General features: G+C 42.5%; 1 protein-coding gene across 5 annotated transcripts in view; it reads right to left on the minus strand.

Moving 5' to 3' along the window:
* The window catches only part of wdfy3 (WD repeat and FYVE domain containing 3), a 127,115-nt gene that overhangs the window by 48,746 nt on the left and 60,820 nt on the right, over nt 1-17,549 (minus strand). For 4 of the 5 annotated variants that reach the window (XM_005921962.3, XM_005921960.3, XM_005921961.3 and 1 more), the window contains exons 13-18: nt 17,212-17,409; nt 16,353-16,436; nt 12,207-12,396; nt 11,663-11,877; nt 9,090-9,202; nt 4,464-4,701 (exon numbers count right to left, since the gene is read on the minus strand). In XM_005921962.3, the coding sequence (XP_005922024.1) occupies nt 4,464-4,701; nt 9,090-9,202; nt 11,663-11,877; nt 12,207-12,396; nt 16,353-16,436; nt 17,212-17,409 (1,038 nt within the window). The remainder of the gene's footprint in view (nt 1-4,463; nt 4,702-9,089; nt 9,203-11,662; nt 11,878-12,206; nt 12,397-16,352; nt 16,437-17,211; nt 17,410-17,549) is intronic. The other variant, XM_005921964.3, reaches the window with a different exon arrangement.

A 17,549-nucleotide genomic window follows, 5' to 3' on the forward strand; every position in this document is an offset into this window, starting at 1 on the left:
GAGCTGCACTGGAGGACACTGCAAAAAGCCCAATTAAAATAACTGTAAATCTGCAGTATTTCACTGTAAAGTAAAATAAATGTAAATCTGTGGAAACCCAGTTAAAATAGCTGGAAAGCCAAATTAAAACTGCAAATTTGTAGTTATTTACTACACTTTTACTATTTTACTACAGATTTACAGTTCTTTCACTATAAAGTAAAATAACTGTAAATCTTCCGTACAATAATAAACAACAGAATAACTGTATTATAAAACTCAATTTCTCTTACAGATGTGCAGGTATTCCAGTTTTACAGTTATTTGACTGCAAAGTAAAAACTGTTATTTTGTTGCAAATTTACTTTTTTTTTTAGTGGAAACTACAAAACTGCAGCAGACATATAGAACTGCATAGATGCAAATATAGGATCAGTCTCATCTTTATGAAGCATAGATCGTAAACCAAAGATGCCATTGTTACATCACCCATCTGAGCTTATTAATGCGACCTTAATAAGGTCACATTGTTAAGCTCAGTGAGGGAGAAACTGAGGAACGGTGAGCACTACTGTCAGCTACAAACACCAAACTAAACTCTGATTTCTTGTCCTTTTTTGTTTTAATGGGAACTATTCACACACAAAAAACTAAATGTTGTATTCAATAAGACTTTAAACTAATGATCAACACCATAAACTCATCAGGAAAGTGTTCACCAAGGAATTGAGGGCTGTTTTCTCGACTTCTTTTTCTGCAGCAAGAGGAATTGCTCTCTGCTGCCCATTTAATTAAATCCAACTTTAGGGCACTTCTGCATTGTGTAAACTTTTTAGATGTGGGATACATCCATCTTTGGGACATGTATGTGTTTTTCTAATATAAAAGCAGTTCAAACCACCTCACTGCAATCCCAAAGTTTTAAAATTAAAACCGAGAGCAAAGCTTGACTGATTTATTTCTGTACTTCTGTCTTTAAAAGAAAGATGACTTACCGCAACTCAGAGGAAATGAACATCGATTCTAACAGCTGTTTTTATGCTGATAAGCACAAATCAATCCATGCACTCAAACGGTGAGGCCAGTGTCACCAGGTATTTACGTATTCTTCTTCTTTAATATAAGTTCATTGTTTTTCAGTGGCAGCAGTAACGTGTAATGGGATAAAGTACAGACTGGCTCAAACTGGATACGGCCGTATGAGTTTCTGGAAACCCAAAACAGTTGTCTCATTTTTCATGAGATTTATTAATGATAATGGGTAAAACTGGACTACACAAGCAATGTGAGCATCTCCTTTTATCTTGACATAACTGTAACAGTCACACATAAAACCTTCATTTTTATTTGTTCGCCACAAATTCTGCATTTTAATAGCCACAGTCACTGAGCCCACAATGACCTGGTTTTTTTCCACCTCCTCATCTTCTTTTTCCACCTGGACAGGAAGGTCAGAGGTCAGGGGTAGCTAAAGAACACCCTCCCAGAGGCTGGCAGGGATTCAATAAATTTTTATCAAGGACACTTCTCAAGGACAGAGTCACTGCGCTGGGCCCCAGTTTAACAGACAGCCTGTCAAACTAACAAGTACACCGCCCTGCTGCCTCAGAGTAACTACATGTAGCTGTCTCTTTCATCACCCCAGGTTAGGTTATTAAAAAGACAAAGAAGAAAAAAAAAGCACAGCAGGGATTTCACCGGCACGTTATGCTAATTTATCTTCTTCCAGCGAATGTTTTCTCTTTAATTCTTTTAAAAAAATGAAATAAAAAATGTTTCCTCCACCCTTAACCGTCAAGACTGAATCTTCCTGGCCTCATGTGGGTGAGTGTGCATCCATGTGTCCGGCTCTGTGTAAAACTGTTGTGTGTTATAGAGAGTGCGTCTGTGTATGAGAGTCCTAATAGCAGCAGAGGCATCAATATTTCATGTTGACAGATGGGAGAGAAAGGAGGGGCCATCTCTCTCTGGATGTATGGGTGTGCGTCGTGTGTCTCCTCCTCTGGTTAGCAGAAAGTGGGCCACTGCCTCGTTGCCTGTGTGCTGCTGCTGCTTTGCTGCGTTTTCAGGAGAAACTCCATGTTTTATTCTGAGCTGGCTGCTGTGATGAGTCGCACAGGTTCTTCTGAGTAAAGGAAACAGCAAAGCTAAGAAAGTGCGATCGCTCGGAGGGGGAGGGATTTTTCAAAAGCAGTAGATAAAAAGCAACTGAATCACACGCTCGATTCCTGACAATCTCAGGAAGTTTTGACACTACAAGAGGCTTCTTGGAGTTGGTGCACACTTTTTAAAGAGCTTAAAACATGTTTTTAAAACTAAAGAGTTTTTAGAGCATTTCTGAGAGCTAAACAAAGACTAGACTGGATTCCTCCTGTCGTGTAAAGACGGGTTCATTAGTTAAACTAATCATTTTAAATTTGCTGTAAGTGTGGATGTGAGAGTGTCGGTTGTCTGTCCATAGTATAACTCACATTTCATCCTATATCATCTGGGACAGACTTCAGTTAAGTAAGGCAGCACAGACTTCTCGCTTTAATGCAGACTGACTGTGGTCACGTGCAGTCACCCTTCAAAAAGGACCAATCTGAGCCAAGAAAAGCCTGTGAAATAAAAGCTCATCTGTGCCACAACTGAATACTTTCACATGTTCTGAGATAGGAATTTGCCTTAAATAAAGGTGGTTAAAAACATATAGTCAGGGGGCCAGAAACAGGCCGCTGAATGGTTTTGCAAAATTGTAGAAAATATATTAACAGTATAATATTTTATACAATTAATAACTTATTCATACTTCTGGTGTGGTGATGCTGGCACTGCTACAGACAACTAGAGTGGAAAGATGAATTTTCAGATCCTGTTTGACACACTTACACAAATGTTTGATCTGGAGACTGGTGCTGTCTTATTGTGTGTAGTACTGACATCACTGCGGTCCTCAGTGTACATGCTGGTGTAAAAACAGGTGGTTAAATCGCATGGCAACCAAGGGCCTGAAAAAGTGCTGGATGTCAGTTTGTTGCTTCCACTTGCTGTTTGTTATGTTACAGGCTGAGTCACTGACACGGGATGTTTTGTGCAAATTTAGATATTTGGTCTGCTAAGCTTGCATTTTTTCGTCAGGGTAAAGAGAATCTCACTGCAGTTTTTTTTTAAATCAAGTCTAGTCTTACAAAAGACTGAAGGACCCTGGGTGCAGAAATGCAAACTGAATGAATATACACGTTTCCCCAGCCTCGGCCATCTAATAATTCGGTGCAGTTGGCTCACAGTAACCAACCTGACAGAAAACCTCTACTATGATCTTCTGCAAGATGCACTTATGAATATTCATGAAGAATGTAACACATCACAACTGCGTCTCAGCTCAACATGTCCACAAAAGCATGGGGGCGAAGTGTTGAGGTCACAGCCCACACACCGTCTTCTGACCCCCGCGCTGACTGTGGTGCTAACACACAACACAAACCGGGGGGTGCAGCGGGCGGCGTCAGCCGCGGCACAAAGAGCAGCCGAGGGCTCCGTGTGACATAAAAGGCGGAAAATAAGCCTATTTGTATGCACAGCTCCACAACTGGAGGCGAATAACAGGCTCCTGCTGAGACAGTAGCAGGTACTGCTAAGAGACACTCACACACAACCTGTTTAGGGCGGGGGAAAATAACGTTACATCTTCAGGCGTGTTTCACTGGCGAGGAAAATTGATCCGCAAAGAGATTTAGGGCGAAAATGGTTTACAAAAGAATGGGCACCATCTGTTACTCCACCCGTAAGGACAGGAAAAGTTACAGGAAGTTTTTATGCTTTATATACATCGTATATCTTATAAGAGTATCCAATCACGGGAGTGCACGTTAGATTTTTCTGATGAAAAATAACTGTAAGAATCAAGTCTGCCACTCTTATATGGATATAAAACATTTACAAGTTATACTTCTTTATATACAGATTTGTTTCCATAAAGGCATCAGTATTTTCCAAAATGTACACCAAAGTTTGTCCCGCTCCTTAAGTCTGAAAGAGATTGTCACATTAATATAATTTTTAATTTAATAAGGACTGAAATGTAGAAAGGTAATGAACAGAATAGCTGTTGCCTCTGTGTTGCAGGGCACATGTTTACAGGAGCATGTTTTGGTTTCATAGCTGCATTAATGTCAAGTTGATATATACTTTGCAAGCAGCTGTCACAAACATATCAATTCTGTCTCCTGATATCCAAGATAAGCCAAGTTTGGTCAGGTTAGAATCCCCCAGAACTTAATCATGAGACATCCTGTGTGGCAACGTCAGAAATCCAGTGTGTTAAAGACACATGTTAGCATTTTTGAACTGGGCCTCAGAAATGAAAGGTCACAAAGAACCGGGTAACAAAGGTCTCATCTGAATAATGTTACATTGTTGCAAATATCATAATCAAAAATATAACCATTACTGCATACGACTGGAAAACCAAATGCACTTAAGGTCTGTTAACCATAACTTACCCAAAGCCCTCCAGCGAGCTGTCAAACTCCACGAATGCAGGTGTAACAGCTGATCCGTGCAGGCGAATGTCATGGGGGGTTGTCATCGACACCAGGCACTTGACTCGGGTGAGGGGTACGGTGCTGCCCTCAGCGGAGCGCACGAGGCTGCGGCTGATGCGATACTGGCCATTGTCCTCCGCCGGCGTGGTGAAGACGCTGTCGGGGCCGAAGCCCTCCATGGAAGTGGTCATGCTGTCTGTGAGATTAAGAAGGCGTGGTTAGAGTCAAGACATGCAAGATCCACGATTCAGGACTGAAAGGTGGCTCCTGTTTGGTTAGCTATTCAAATCAATAACATTTTTTTTATAAAGCAGCACGGTGGCACGGTGGTTAGCACTGTTGCCGCACAGCAAGAAGGTCCTGAGTTCAATTCCACCATCAGGCCGGGGTCTTTCTGTGTGGAGTTTGCATGTTCTCCCCGTGTTTGCGTGGGTTCTCTCCGGGTACTCCGGCTTCCTCCCACCGTCCAAAGACATGCAGCTTGTGGGGATAGGTTAATTGGATAATACAAATTGCCACTAGGTGTGAATGTGCGTGTGAATGGTTGTCTGTCCCTGTGTGTTAGTCCTGCGACAGACTGGCGACCTGTCCAGGGTGTACCCTGCCTCTCGCCCCATGACAGCTGGGATAGGCTCCAGCGCCCCCCGCGACCCTGAAAAGGATAAGCGGAAGCGAATGGATGGATGGATGGCATCAAATGACAAGAACCGTCGCCTCAGGACGCTTATTAGTCTTACTTTACTTTTTAATTCATGACATTCAAAAGCAGAAAAATGTAATTGTGAAACGTGCAAAGTTTTCTAGTTCTGTGTCAGTTCCTTCACTTTGTACAACACATACAGTATCACGCAGCTGTTTGTCTTGCTGAAGACACCTCTATTTAAAGCAGATGACCTGTGATGACATATGTGGACCCTGCCTGTGAATAGACACTCCTGTCATTTTGGTATGAGTCACAAACCGAAGCAAGTCTGTCCACAGGGGTGAAGTTTCTCTGTGAGACCAGCATGAGGAATGCCCCGTCTACCTGGAGACTGTCCACGGTATGAGAGGGTTGACTTAACCCAAAGTTTTGTAGGTAGAGCTGTGAAAGACTGCTGTTGCTTGGCATTTCTCTTTCCTCTCAGAGTCTAAGGACGCAGATTCATGCGAGTCCAAAGTCAAGAAGTATTCAGCCGATGACCCAGCAAACAGCTGAGTAAACACATGGAGTATGTTGATGGGTTAAGCCAAGCGTGAGCCATAACCATGTGAGGCACGAGCCAACTTGCAGCCTCAGCTGCATGCTCACCAGGACGACGATGACATGCAGGACCGGACATTCATGGATAGTTGGTAGATAGCGTGTGAACCAGCCTGTCACCGCTGCTGCTGTGCGGGCCGGCAAAGACCACATGCCTCCCTTTTCCCTCTTTCACTATGCAACGAAAAGGTTGCAGGTGGAGCAGCCCTCCCCTCTGCCAGCTCAGAAACCGTCACAGTTCGAGCTTTTCATAAGCTCAGAGCCACAACAATCAAAATCCACCTGCCCATGTTCCCAGATTTTGTCTCCAAGCTAATGGCTTCACAGAGCAAACCACTACCACATCACTGTGCCCACCTATGGACCCTGTCTGCAGCTGGACGCCAGGTTCAACTTGTCTTTCAGTCCATTTTATGACTCTATAGCTATGAAGTTTCTTTTACATAATACTGGGTTGCTTCGAACAGCCTCTTTGCTGCCTTCAGTAAAGAGAGGGTGACCTTCATGCTTCGTCCGTGCATGCTTCTGGCACACACTTTTCAGCTTCTCACTTTTTGCCCTCATCCTTTTCCATCTGAGGAAGAGATGAACCTTCGTCTGTGTGTGATGTGAATCTACACTGACCACACTCAGAATGTGTGTTTATGTGGCCAAGCTGTTTAACTGCTGTAATAATCCAGCCAGAGATAAAACTCTGCCTAAGCAGAGGCTCTCCAACTGGATTATGGAGGCTATCTTCCCAGCATCTCACAGAACCAAAGGTCTCTCTTTGCCTCAGGGTGTGAGCGCATCAGGGGATTGGAAACCTCATGTGCCCCATTTAAAGGGGTCCCTGTGAGTGATATCTGTGCTGCAGCTAGTTGGCCATCACCACACACTTTTGTTCTGGTTCAGTGACAACTCTGGGGGCATTTATACATCCCTTCCATACTGTATGTGTGCTACCAAGTGAATCAACTGAAAGCAAACAGCTTCTGTTCCCTGAAGCAGAGGAACGAGGTACAAGACAAAGTCTCCCCACTGAGAAGCTGGGCTCAGTCAGGAGCGTTTATCAAACTGAGGGACGTATATGTGCAGGAGGGGCCTCAAATATGTCATTACAGGTCATGTGGCTTAAAGCTGTGGTTCAAAGGTGTCTTCAGCTGGCACATGCAGGGACGTCATATTCCACACTGTACGTACTGCATGTTGTTCCTCTTCTTCAGGGAACCAGACTACAGTCATAACGTTTTGTTCTAAAGTCAGAAACCTTATTGACCTGTTAAACTGTAAAGAATGAGGCCAAGAATTAACATGACCTTCCCTACATATAAGAAGGTCTTAATGGAAAGATAATACAACACTTCAAGATAGTTAAGTTTAAATTCGGCTATTACAAGTATCAAAATCAAACTTTAAAAAAAATCCTTAAACCTTAAAAATAGCCTCATTTTAAAACCCCGGAGCAGAAAAATATATGTTTTTTCCTCACTATAGAGGCAAATGTGTAGTCGGAAACCCAAAAGAAATACAAATGAACTTTTTACTCTTAGTTTAAAGCAGCTTGTTTCATCTCCCCATCTAACAGTGGTTTCTCTACTGTCCTAAAAATGTCTTGACAGAATTCCAGCACTTCAAATTTTGCATTTGTTTATTCAAAATAACATTTATTTTCCAATTAGATTAGATTCAGAGAGAGTGGTAAAAACCCCTCACAGCTTGGTCCGCCCATGAAAACTCCCACAGCACTGAAAACACCGACTGTGAGTAGGCCACATTAAATCAAAGCTGGATTTTCATCGCCCCAGAAGGGCGATAATAACGTCCCGCGCTAAGGTAACATATTTCACCTTCTATTGAGAACATGGGTCGTCTCATTTCTAAAGAGTCAGCAGATGTGACAAAGACGAATTGGATGAAAGCAAGAATTACAACAGCCATCAATGGCAGCTAATAAACCAGACTCTTCTCACAGAGAAAGATGGCAATATGTGCTCTCCCAGTGGCTGTCTGTAAAGAGGAGTAATTACTGGGGCCTTGATATCCATTCTCAGCTGGGAGGAGACACAATAAGCAATTAAGACATGCTGAGAAGCCCAGAAAATTACAAACATTAGCAGCTGTTGATGGAAAACAAGCCATTTGCATTACATTCACAGAGGCGAGCCGATCTTTGTTTAAACATGGAGTTTACACGTCGCTTTAATCAGTGGACAAGAAGACCGCTCTAACAACTTCCTGCTTCCAAAAAGCAACGAAATGAAAAGCAGCTAAAGCACGTTGAAATGACGCCACGTGCTAATTAGTGTATCTGTAAGTCCTCGAGTCATAGCTGCATTCTGTCTACTGTCAGCTGCTGTCTGAATATATATAACATATAAATAACCATTACAGGAAGATTTAATTGGTAGGAGGGGTGTTCATCTGTGTCGCCATATTAACCATTTGATACTCAGGGTTCACGCCGCTTCTCAGCCTGTGACAGCTGGGATCAACTACGGCGCTCACAAGATCCCAAACTGGATAAGCGGCTAACAACACGGATGCAAGGAAGGACACCTGATTAGGTTTGCCTTCTATCTTCGATCCGGCACGGAAACGAGGAGCTCTGGATAAATTGTAAAGTTCATACGTAATTAATTCCGATTGTTCCTCCGACCACTCTGAAAGCACACGGACCATCTGAGCATTTTAATCTGGCGTTAAGGAACTAAGCAAAGCTCATACTCTAACATCAGATGTTATTCTTTGGGGAATTCATCATAGAGCAAAGAAAAGATGATTCTCCTTTTTTTTTTTTAAAGCTTTTGTTAAAAAATAAATAAATAAAAATGACACTTTCTCCCAGGAGAAGCCTGCATCACAACGGCAGATGGGAATCGCTCCCAGGTGGCACATCCTTTATAGCTGCACTTGGAAGGCTGCTGTGAAAAGAGCTCTTCAATTCTCAGCTATTACAAAGTGAGAATTTTCCCTGTGTCGGTATAAGAAACTATATTTGTTCGACTAATACCAAAGAACGTTGTGTGATAGGTGATAAAACAGAATCACAGAGGTTTCTAAGGTGGTTACCTTTTAGTCGGCACTATAATAATACGTTTGAGGCCTGTAACCCAACTATAACAAATACTTATGCAGGCAGTTTAATACTTTATCCTGGGATAGATTCTGTGTGGATGCAGTGTGTGTAGTTGGTATGATCCAGTCTATGCATTTGGTAAGTGTAACCGACTGACAGCTGATAAGAACACCAAAACCTGACTTGTGTTTTATTTAATATCTCTGACAAAAAACACTTGTAGGAATATTTCGCCGGAGATCTGTGGAACAGTGAGTACAATGATCGAATATTACAATCTTACTTCTCATCTCGGCGTCGTAGCTGAGAGAGCTCGGTTTGTGGACCCGGTAGTTCTTCAACAGCTTCTTGTCCCAGGCGCCACAGTTCAGCGGGTTCCCGAGCCGTAAGAACTCCCTGAAGGGGAAGATAAGCAGGAAGTCAGGAATAAAGAAAGAACAAAGAAAAAACAATTAGGCCAGTATCACTGCTGAACTTCCTTTATTTCAGTTTAATTAACCTTATTTAAGTAGCGCTCCTGTTTTAAAATAACCTCAGCCTTTGTTTCCCTCCCACTGTTACTGAAAATCCAAAAGTCCTTTCAGTGGCTTTAAGAAGAGCGCCTTTGTTTAGGCGAGGAACTAAACTAAAGCTTGCCTTCACACTTCAATCATCCTATTAACAACATGTGGAAGGAGGAAGTGAGCATGCATTTGGCTCGGCATCAACACGGAGGTGTTTTTCAAAAGTGATTACTTCTATACCCAAATGCACATTTTGCAGATACGCTCCCTAATATGCACATAGATGGTCCTCAGCCATAAACCTTCCCAGAAATGAAAGGTACAAACTGGTGTCCAAACTTTTGCCATTAAGGATGCAGAAATCTTTTAAATATAGTACCTGGGCCGTGCTTGTGTAAAGCATGAGCCTATTGTACTCTTTTAGGCGCATTCCTGTTTTTCAGTGACACTATTACATAACCAATTAAAAACAACTGCCGGGTTTAGTCGTTGCACTCCCACAGGGTCCCCCTGCCATACTATGTCCTTTATGTTCTCATTAAGCAGTGAAGCACATCCTAATTGGATGCAGTTTGTTAAGTCAGCAGTTACTTCCACTCCTCAAAAAGCTGAGGTTTACAGCATTTTCAGTCTGTTTCAAAGTCAGTGACATGGTTGACCGGCATGTAAGTGACATGAATGCAAAGTGTTGCTGTGATTGTTTGCGTCTGCTGTCAGAGCGCTCGATGTGCGACACCAGCGGCTGGAAGCAGACGATATCAGAGCGGCACCGAGGAGGCAGAAAGACTCTGGAGCTTTGCTGCTGGCTGATGTTGACAGAGCAGAAACAAAATAAAAATGGGAAGAAGAAAAAAATAAGAGGAGTGGAAATATGAAGGGTAGGCCTGACAGGGAGGGGGGGGAATGAAGGGAAGGATGGGGAACAGGCTGACAGACAGCGATACGTGTACCCCCAGCATAATTACAGCTGGAGGGAGAGAATGTGAGCCAGGCAGGCCGCATTAACATATGAAAACAACCAACCATGTGCATGTCAAATAACTTTCAGTCTTGTCCCTCAACCCCAATCTCCCATCTCACGTAACAAGTCAAGCGGGAAATGAGAATCACTCCGTTTTGCCTGCATATAAAATCCGTCTTCATTCAGTGAAACCCGACAATGCAAATGCACATTAGCATGATAAAAAAAACAAAACTGCTTTCCATGAACAAAATGATTTTGTTCATAAAATATTATTTGCTCCAAGCTCAGGTCTGTGCAGAAAAGTCCAGACAAACACTTTAATGTTTAAAAAACCCTGAATGTGAGGTATTACATCTCTTCATTGTTCTCAGGTTTTTGTGGGTCTGTCCTTTGGTTTCTTATTTACTGGTTAAATGGAGTAAAAAAAAAAAAAACTAAAACCAGACTAAAACCAATTTAAAAAACCAGCTACAACCAAGAAACAGCTGAACGTCAACTTTCCCTGAACTTTAAACTGCACGCTGGGATGTTAATACTGACAATGGCACAGTTTCATTTTATATCAATATGACTTTAAGGCTTTCTTTTTCTTCATGTGGAAATAATAACCCGGACCGATATTTGGTTATGAATGAGATTTAGATCCCTCCTCCGTCTAACAGTTATGGACAGTGATGGACCTCCATAAAGCAAAGTAACGCACTGCCTTTACTTTTTTGCCTCTAATACTTTATATATCTTACTTCACCACAGATAAATCTTTTTCATGTGATGCATTTGTTCACTATTTAAACCTGGTTGCTGATTCTGTTCCATCAGCAGTAAAGTACCTCATGAAACGGTGCGCATCAGAGGTTTATTGTGCTTAGAATTAAGAGTCTGAGAGAAAGCCTCATAAAGATTTGGGTTTGATGTAATGTTGGTTAAGGGGGTCTGAGGTTGGGTTTAAGGTTGTAGTATAAATAGTAATTAGTTAGACTAATAATTCATATTTTATTAATATAGAAGATGTTGATTGGCTCCAGCTGGGACTGCATTCTTTGATCTGGAAAAAGACAGGCTGTGTCAGAGTAAACGGACTGTGCAGGTGTCAGCTGGTGATAGCACTGCTGATGTTAGCCTGACTCACCTATTCTGACCTTGTGTGTTTCTGTGATGTTAGTCAAGGATTTCATCTGAAACTTCATTTAGATTTTCAAAAAAAAAAAAAAAAAAAGAATAATAGTTAAAATATTTGTTTGAGTTGTCTTGCTTTTATGCTTTTCTTATTTTAATCTCTTTATTATCATCTGAAACAGTCATTGTTGGGGCAGCATTTCAGTGTTGAAGCCTCTCAGTTTAGGTTTGTTGGTGCCTACATCATGTTATCAACATGGCCAGCTTCAGTACCTGAGTGCTATCGGCTGCAGGGCCTGCGAGGCCAGCCTCTCGAACATCCTCTGCAGCGGCGGGTGCAGAGGGTGGTCTTCATCGCTGAGGGCCTGGCTGCAGCGCTGCAACAGTCGCTGATGGTGGCAGGCTTCACACAACACCTGCTGGTTCCTCTCGCTGTTCACCAGGAGCTGCAGGATGTTGGCGACTGCCAGCTGCAGGTCGAGGGCATGCTGGGAGGAGCAGAAAGTTGGAGAGATAGACGTTAAAACCAAGACTAAGACTTAAGCTTAGTTTAAATCGCCCTGTAAAGAGGCAAAAATAAGCAAAATCAGGTAAATGTGAGAGGGTGCTTTGGGCAATTCACTGATTAGAAAGTTTATTACCTGCATGTAATCATTCAATACGACTGACTTTCCCCTAAAACACACATATGTAGCTGACTCACACTGTCTGGCTGCCGTCTGACGTGAAAAACCCAACTGAAAAAAGGCACTTCCTGCCTGCCATCGAATCCCTTCACCCACTTTGACAGGAAGCACATTGCCTTTCATTTCCTCACCTCTGGCTGGCTGTCAGAGGAGACGGAGGGCAGCAGGTCCACCATGGCCAGCACGGCCCCTGGGTGAATGACCACCATGTCTGTTGAGGACGATGAGGAAATGGGGTGGGAGGAGTTCGTTAAGTGGAGCTTCAGGTCAGTCAGGGCTTTCGCTGGTGCAGGGGGGCCCGACGTGCCGTAGTAACCGTGTCTGGGAGCACAAAGGAAGAGAGGGAAGTCAAAATTGGCTTTTTCAAAGCAAGCTGCATGAAAATATTCACATAACATTTCACACAGAAACAGGTAAAAGGTAAAAAATACTGTGAAAACTTTGCTCCTGTAAATATAAACTTTTCTTTTCATAAAGGATCAGAATGTTGAGTTTTTGGCCACGGAGAAGCCTGATTGTCCCCGTTAATGGAAGTTTGTTTACTCTCTAAACCACTCGAGTCGCAACTGTTTACAACTCCTGCTCTGCTGTAAAATATGTAAGTAGCTCACAAAAACACAAAATCGTATTCATAATCAAAGTCGCAGGACCTTCCAGGGCTCAGGGGGAAACATTGCTCTCCTCCCAACACTGATCAGTGTAAGCATTGTATTTAACACCGACTGTAACTTTAGTCAACACCAGTCGAGTTGTTTGCACACTTCAGAGATCGAGGTGTCAGATGGCTACAGTTCCATCCAAAGCAACAAGCCCCCTACCCTCCACCCCCCACTGTGCAGGCAGCAGAGAGTAGGAGATCTGCAGGGGCCTGCACTCGGGCAATTAGGCAAAATAGGTGCGTTACTGCGATGCAAATCCCTCCTCAGGAGAAATGCAGAGCTGGAAAGGTTAGAGTCAGCATATAAAGCTGGGGGGCAAGAAAATGAACCAGATTGTTGATGTTCACAGCAGCTGGTGGATGCTTCAAACTGTTTTTGGATTCTTCAGAATCGAATCGCTCGTTTAATTGATTATCCGCTGCCGGATAAAACATAAAAATCTCCTTATGTTTGCCTCTTAGTAGTTTCTACCTCGGCTTTGAGTTGCTGATTTATTTCATTATTTGTTCTGATTTCTTTTTGTTTAATCTGTGAAGTTCTCAACTATACATTAGAAAATCATTAAAAGCAGAGTTCGCCTGATTCAGTGATAAATGCAGTGTAATGGAAGCAACATGCTTTAGTAAACGCCAGCTGTGCTGAAGGTGGTTAGAGCTCACACAAGCTACAGAGGAGGAAACCAAGACTAAGCCAGTCAGGTTTCAGGGATTACAAACCTTTATGAGTGCAGGTCATGCCTTAAAGACCTGTTAATATAATATTATCCCAACAGAGTACTTCATTCTCACTCTGCACAATTATTTGTGGTTTCTAAAAGTGGGACGTGAGGCAGAGCTTTCAGTTATCACCCCCTGTCCTCCGTAACCACCCAGACGGGCACCCTCTCTACTTTAAGATTAGGCTTAGGAATCACCCACTTTTCATTTTAAATCAATTTTAATTTTCTTCCATTTCATTTATATGATCGCAACAACAGTTCGCTTAAGACCCCTCATATTGTAAGTTAAAGACACTTGACAACAGCGGGACGGAAAAACTCTTGTTTTACAGGAAGCAGGCTCAGGGAGGGGCGGCCATCCACCGGCTGGCGACGAGGCCTTTATGTAGCATTAACCTCGTCTACTCCTCGTCCTTTTCTCACTCTTTTTTCCTTTCTCTTTTCTCTTTCCCTTCAGCAGATGATATAGGGGATTATTGGAGCTTTTAACTAATAAGGTAAGGTCTTAAACTTGGAGAATAAAGCACCTCGATGTTACTGGTGAGGTGAATTGGTGCTATATTTAAACAAATGAACAGAAAAACTGAATCGGTGCAAACATTATGAATCTGATTTATTCTCACAATGCCTGATTACTGTGGCCCAGGCACCCCTCGTGTTTCCTGTCAGGTGTTTTGTGTAAATGGAGACTTAAAGCTTAAAGTGTAAAATCTTGCTTTATTTTCACGCTGCTGTTTCAGATTTAGCTGGCTCAGCGTGGACACGGTCTAAAAACATGAGGCATCCTAGCGTGCAACTGAAAGAGTTCCTTTTTCAGACTAAAGAACATTAAAAAAACAAGAACAGCTTTTTCATGTCACTGTCATAAACATGATGATCACGGCGCTGATTGCTGCAATTTGCACATCACAATCACCGCCATGTTCTTCAAGGCAAAACTCGCTGTTTGAGCTGAGCAGCAAAATTACACCAGACAAGCTTTTGTTTTTATGGAACAATGAAAAAAATTAAGTATTTAGCAACTTTCTTCATATTATTCAGGCTGCCAAATAAACCTGAGTAAACTGAGGCTTCCGATCATAAACAGACTTGTTGAAACTGAAGTAAAAACACAGGAAGCAACTGCGACGCTATTAAATCCACAAAGAAGATCTGATAATGAAGTGCATTAGCAAGGACGAGTGCCCCATCATCTCTAATTGTCAAATTAGTCCTCCTCATGAATATGCAGTGTTGGAGCCGATCCAGACAGGCGGAGGGGGAGACGTCTGCAGGGGAGAGACCCTCGGCCTCACCTTGACAGCAGAGCACATTTAAAATGTCCTGACCAGTTTTCCCTTTGTAAATGAAATTCAAATAGGAGCAGAGATTGGGTTTTTAGAGAGAGAGGGGCAATTTCAGCAGATAGAAGAGAGGACAGAGGAGCACAGGAGGAATGTGATGAGAAGAAAGACGCACAGTGATTTAGACTGAATCTGTCTGACAGTGTGGAGAAACGTCTCAGCGGGGGTCGCAACAAAATATGAATTCATTTAAAGCAGTTTGTGTATGCAGCTAAGAGCTTGAACTACTGTTTTAGTCATTCTACTACTTTAAATCACCTCCAGTATTAATTTGTTTTTTAAAAAGGTCAAGGCCAACACCCTGTTTCAAAGAAATGAAGCCAGTAACATCTAATCAGGATCTTCTTTTGTCCGTGCTTCATTTTCAGGCTTTCAAATCAGCGTTTACGTGTGAACGAAGAGTCAAAACACACAGAGAAAACTGCATTTACCAAAAAACACATTTTTCTTGCACGACATCACTTACTGCTAAACAGATGACTGTGACTCACTGACTCGTCATTTTCTGTAGATGCTGAAATATCTGCTGCACTCTTTTGGCAGCGAAAATCATAAAGTTTGAATCTGATATAACAGTTTGAGTATGATGTTGTGGATGATCTCTAAGCCTCTGGACACCACAGGTAATATAGTTGTGTCTTTAAAACTACTCATGAATAGTGCTTCATTTTAAAGGCCATATAATATGCTGTTCTTCTTCTCGTCTACCAGAGTAAACCTCTGATGAGTCACGGTTAAAATTATCCTTATTTACTGAGCTCAACAAATTTATCAGACCAGCTGTCGTAAACAGAAGAAAACAAGTATTTTAGGAATCTGTCAAAAACATGTTTCACACTGTCCTCTGAAAAAAGAGAAATTAAGTGTAAATAACTATAATTTGGCATCTTAATAACAAAAAACTAGTTTCGCTTTCTTGTGATTTTTTTTTAAAGATGTAAAAAATTAATGAACAACAACAATAATTATATTTTAGCATTGACGTTCCACATAAACTATTAGAGAATTATAGGGAGTCATCCTGGTAATTACAGCAGTGTTTAGTGCATCTATGGCACAAACCGCACACTTTGTGGTGGTTTAATAAATCGTATACTGGCCGTTGGTCTATGCACTCACTTCATCTAAATTAAGCTGCTTTAGCTCCTTGCTCTCCCTTTAAGTCGCCCTTCTTCTAATTGGCTGCCCCTCACAAAGGGGAGTGAGTGCGTCTGTGCTCTACGGCATCATAAAAGTCAAAGAGTAAAAAAAACTGTCTGACACTGTGTGTTCAGAGCACCCTGAAGCCTGAGTGTCTCACATGGATTACCAGCACTTTGGGCATGATTACTATGAGCAGAAAAAGCATTAGGTCCTCTTTAATGTTCATATGTGTCTGTTTTAAAAATGAGGAAACAAGTTTAATTCCTGTAAAACAGCTAAAAGTAGCTCTATGTGACAATTAACGGATCAGTGGTTATTCTGGCACACAGCAGGTCTCTTTTAGTATCTACTGAAGGTAAGCATGACAGAGAAGGAGGGATGAGGGTGAGGAAAGTGACAGAGCGCTGTAGCTACCTCTTCCTGGCGAGTGCTGGCGTGCCCCACGGGGAGGGCAGTGAGGTCTCGTGAGTCAGGCAGGGAGGCACCTGCTCCGCACGACTGCATCGCGCCACGCGCGCACACATTCAGACACAGGCATGCACACACACACGGCCGTGCAGATGGGCCAGACCGAGGATGAACAGCCAGACAGCGCCAGAGGTTAAAGGAAGAGAAACAGAAAGAGAGAAAAGAAGGGGAAGAGGTTGTTAGTGGAAAAGTGACAGAGAAAACAGGATCAGAGCTCCGGCTGGGGCACATGCACAACGCCACCTACACATGATCCTGGCATGTGGCGTGAGGAGATTACTTTAATAACTGCATTACTAAATATGGATAAGAAATCACAAAGTTTAAAGTTTGTTTTAGACCTTTGTGGTGCACACATGCAGATGGACTGTAATTATCCAGAAAATTAACTTCAACTCAATTTGAGCTCAAATTAAGCAACTACAATCTGTCACAAAGAGCAAACAACAAAGTGACTGTCTTGAGAGTTTTTCTTTTGTTTGCAGAGGAATCGTAGGCGCACTGAAGTTTGGAATATTTGACAGCTGAAATGTCACGAATTCTGGAAAACATGACAGCACCACCAGGCTGTGCAGCTTCTATGTTATACTTGCACGTGTGTGAGCGAGCAGCCACACTTTCAGGGGTTTCACTATGGTGCAATATGCACACTGCTGACAGCTGGATATTATATCTGCTGGTTATTGTGTGAACAGAGGATGGTGAAATTATAACATACAGATTGTGCATTTAGAGCTATATTTATTATTAATCTTGAATAAATGTTCCTAACAAAGCTGCACTGTTGGGTCTTTGCTTTGCTGACCTGTCAAAAGAATCTGTGGCCATCTTGTACAGATAGATGAAGAGCTTGCTGCAGTGCTTGAGCGTAGGGCAGACGCTGTCTCCTGCACAGCCTCCAGGGACAGCCTCGTCCTCCAGGAGCCTCTGGAAAGGCTGAGCGTTGGAGGGGAACACACTTGTGGGGCCCAGCTTCTTAGTGTCTGAGAAACAGCCCAGCAGCCTGGAGGACGGCGAGCAGTCGTTAGGAGAAGGCAAGAGGACAACCATACTCATACAAACAATCATAACACGTCCAAAAGTCTTAATTTCACTCAACTTCAACTATCTGGATGTTTTTCTGACAAACTGTGGTCTACTCGA

Source organism: Haplochromis burtoni, unplaced genomic scaffold (genome assembly GCF_018398535.1).
Source record: "Haplochromis burtoni strain Fernald_Lab_line unplaced genomic scaffold, NCSU_Asbu1 Contig_43, whole genome shotgun sequence".
Classification (NCBI taxonomy): Eukaryota; Metazoa; Chordata; class Actinopteri; order Cichliformes; family Cichlidae; genus Haplochromis; species Haplochromis burtoni.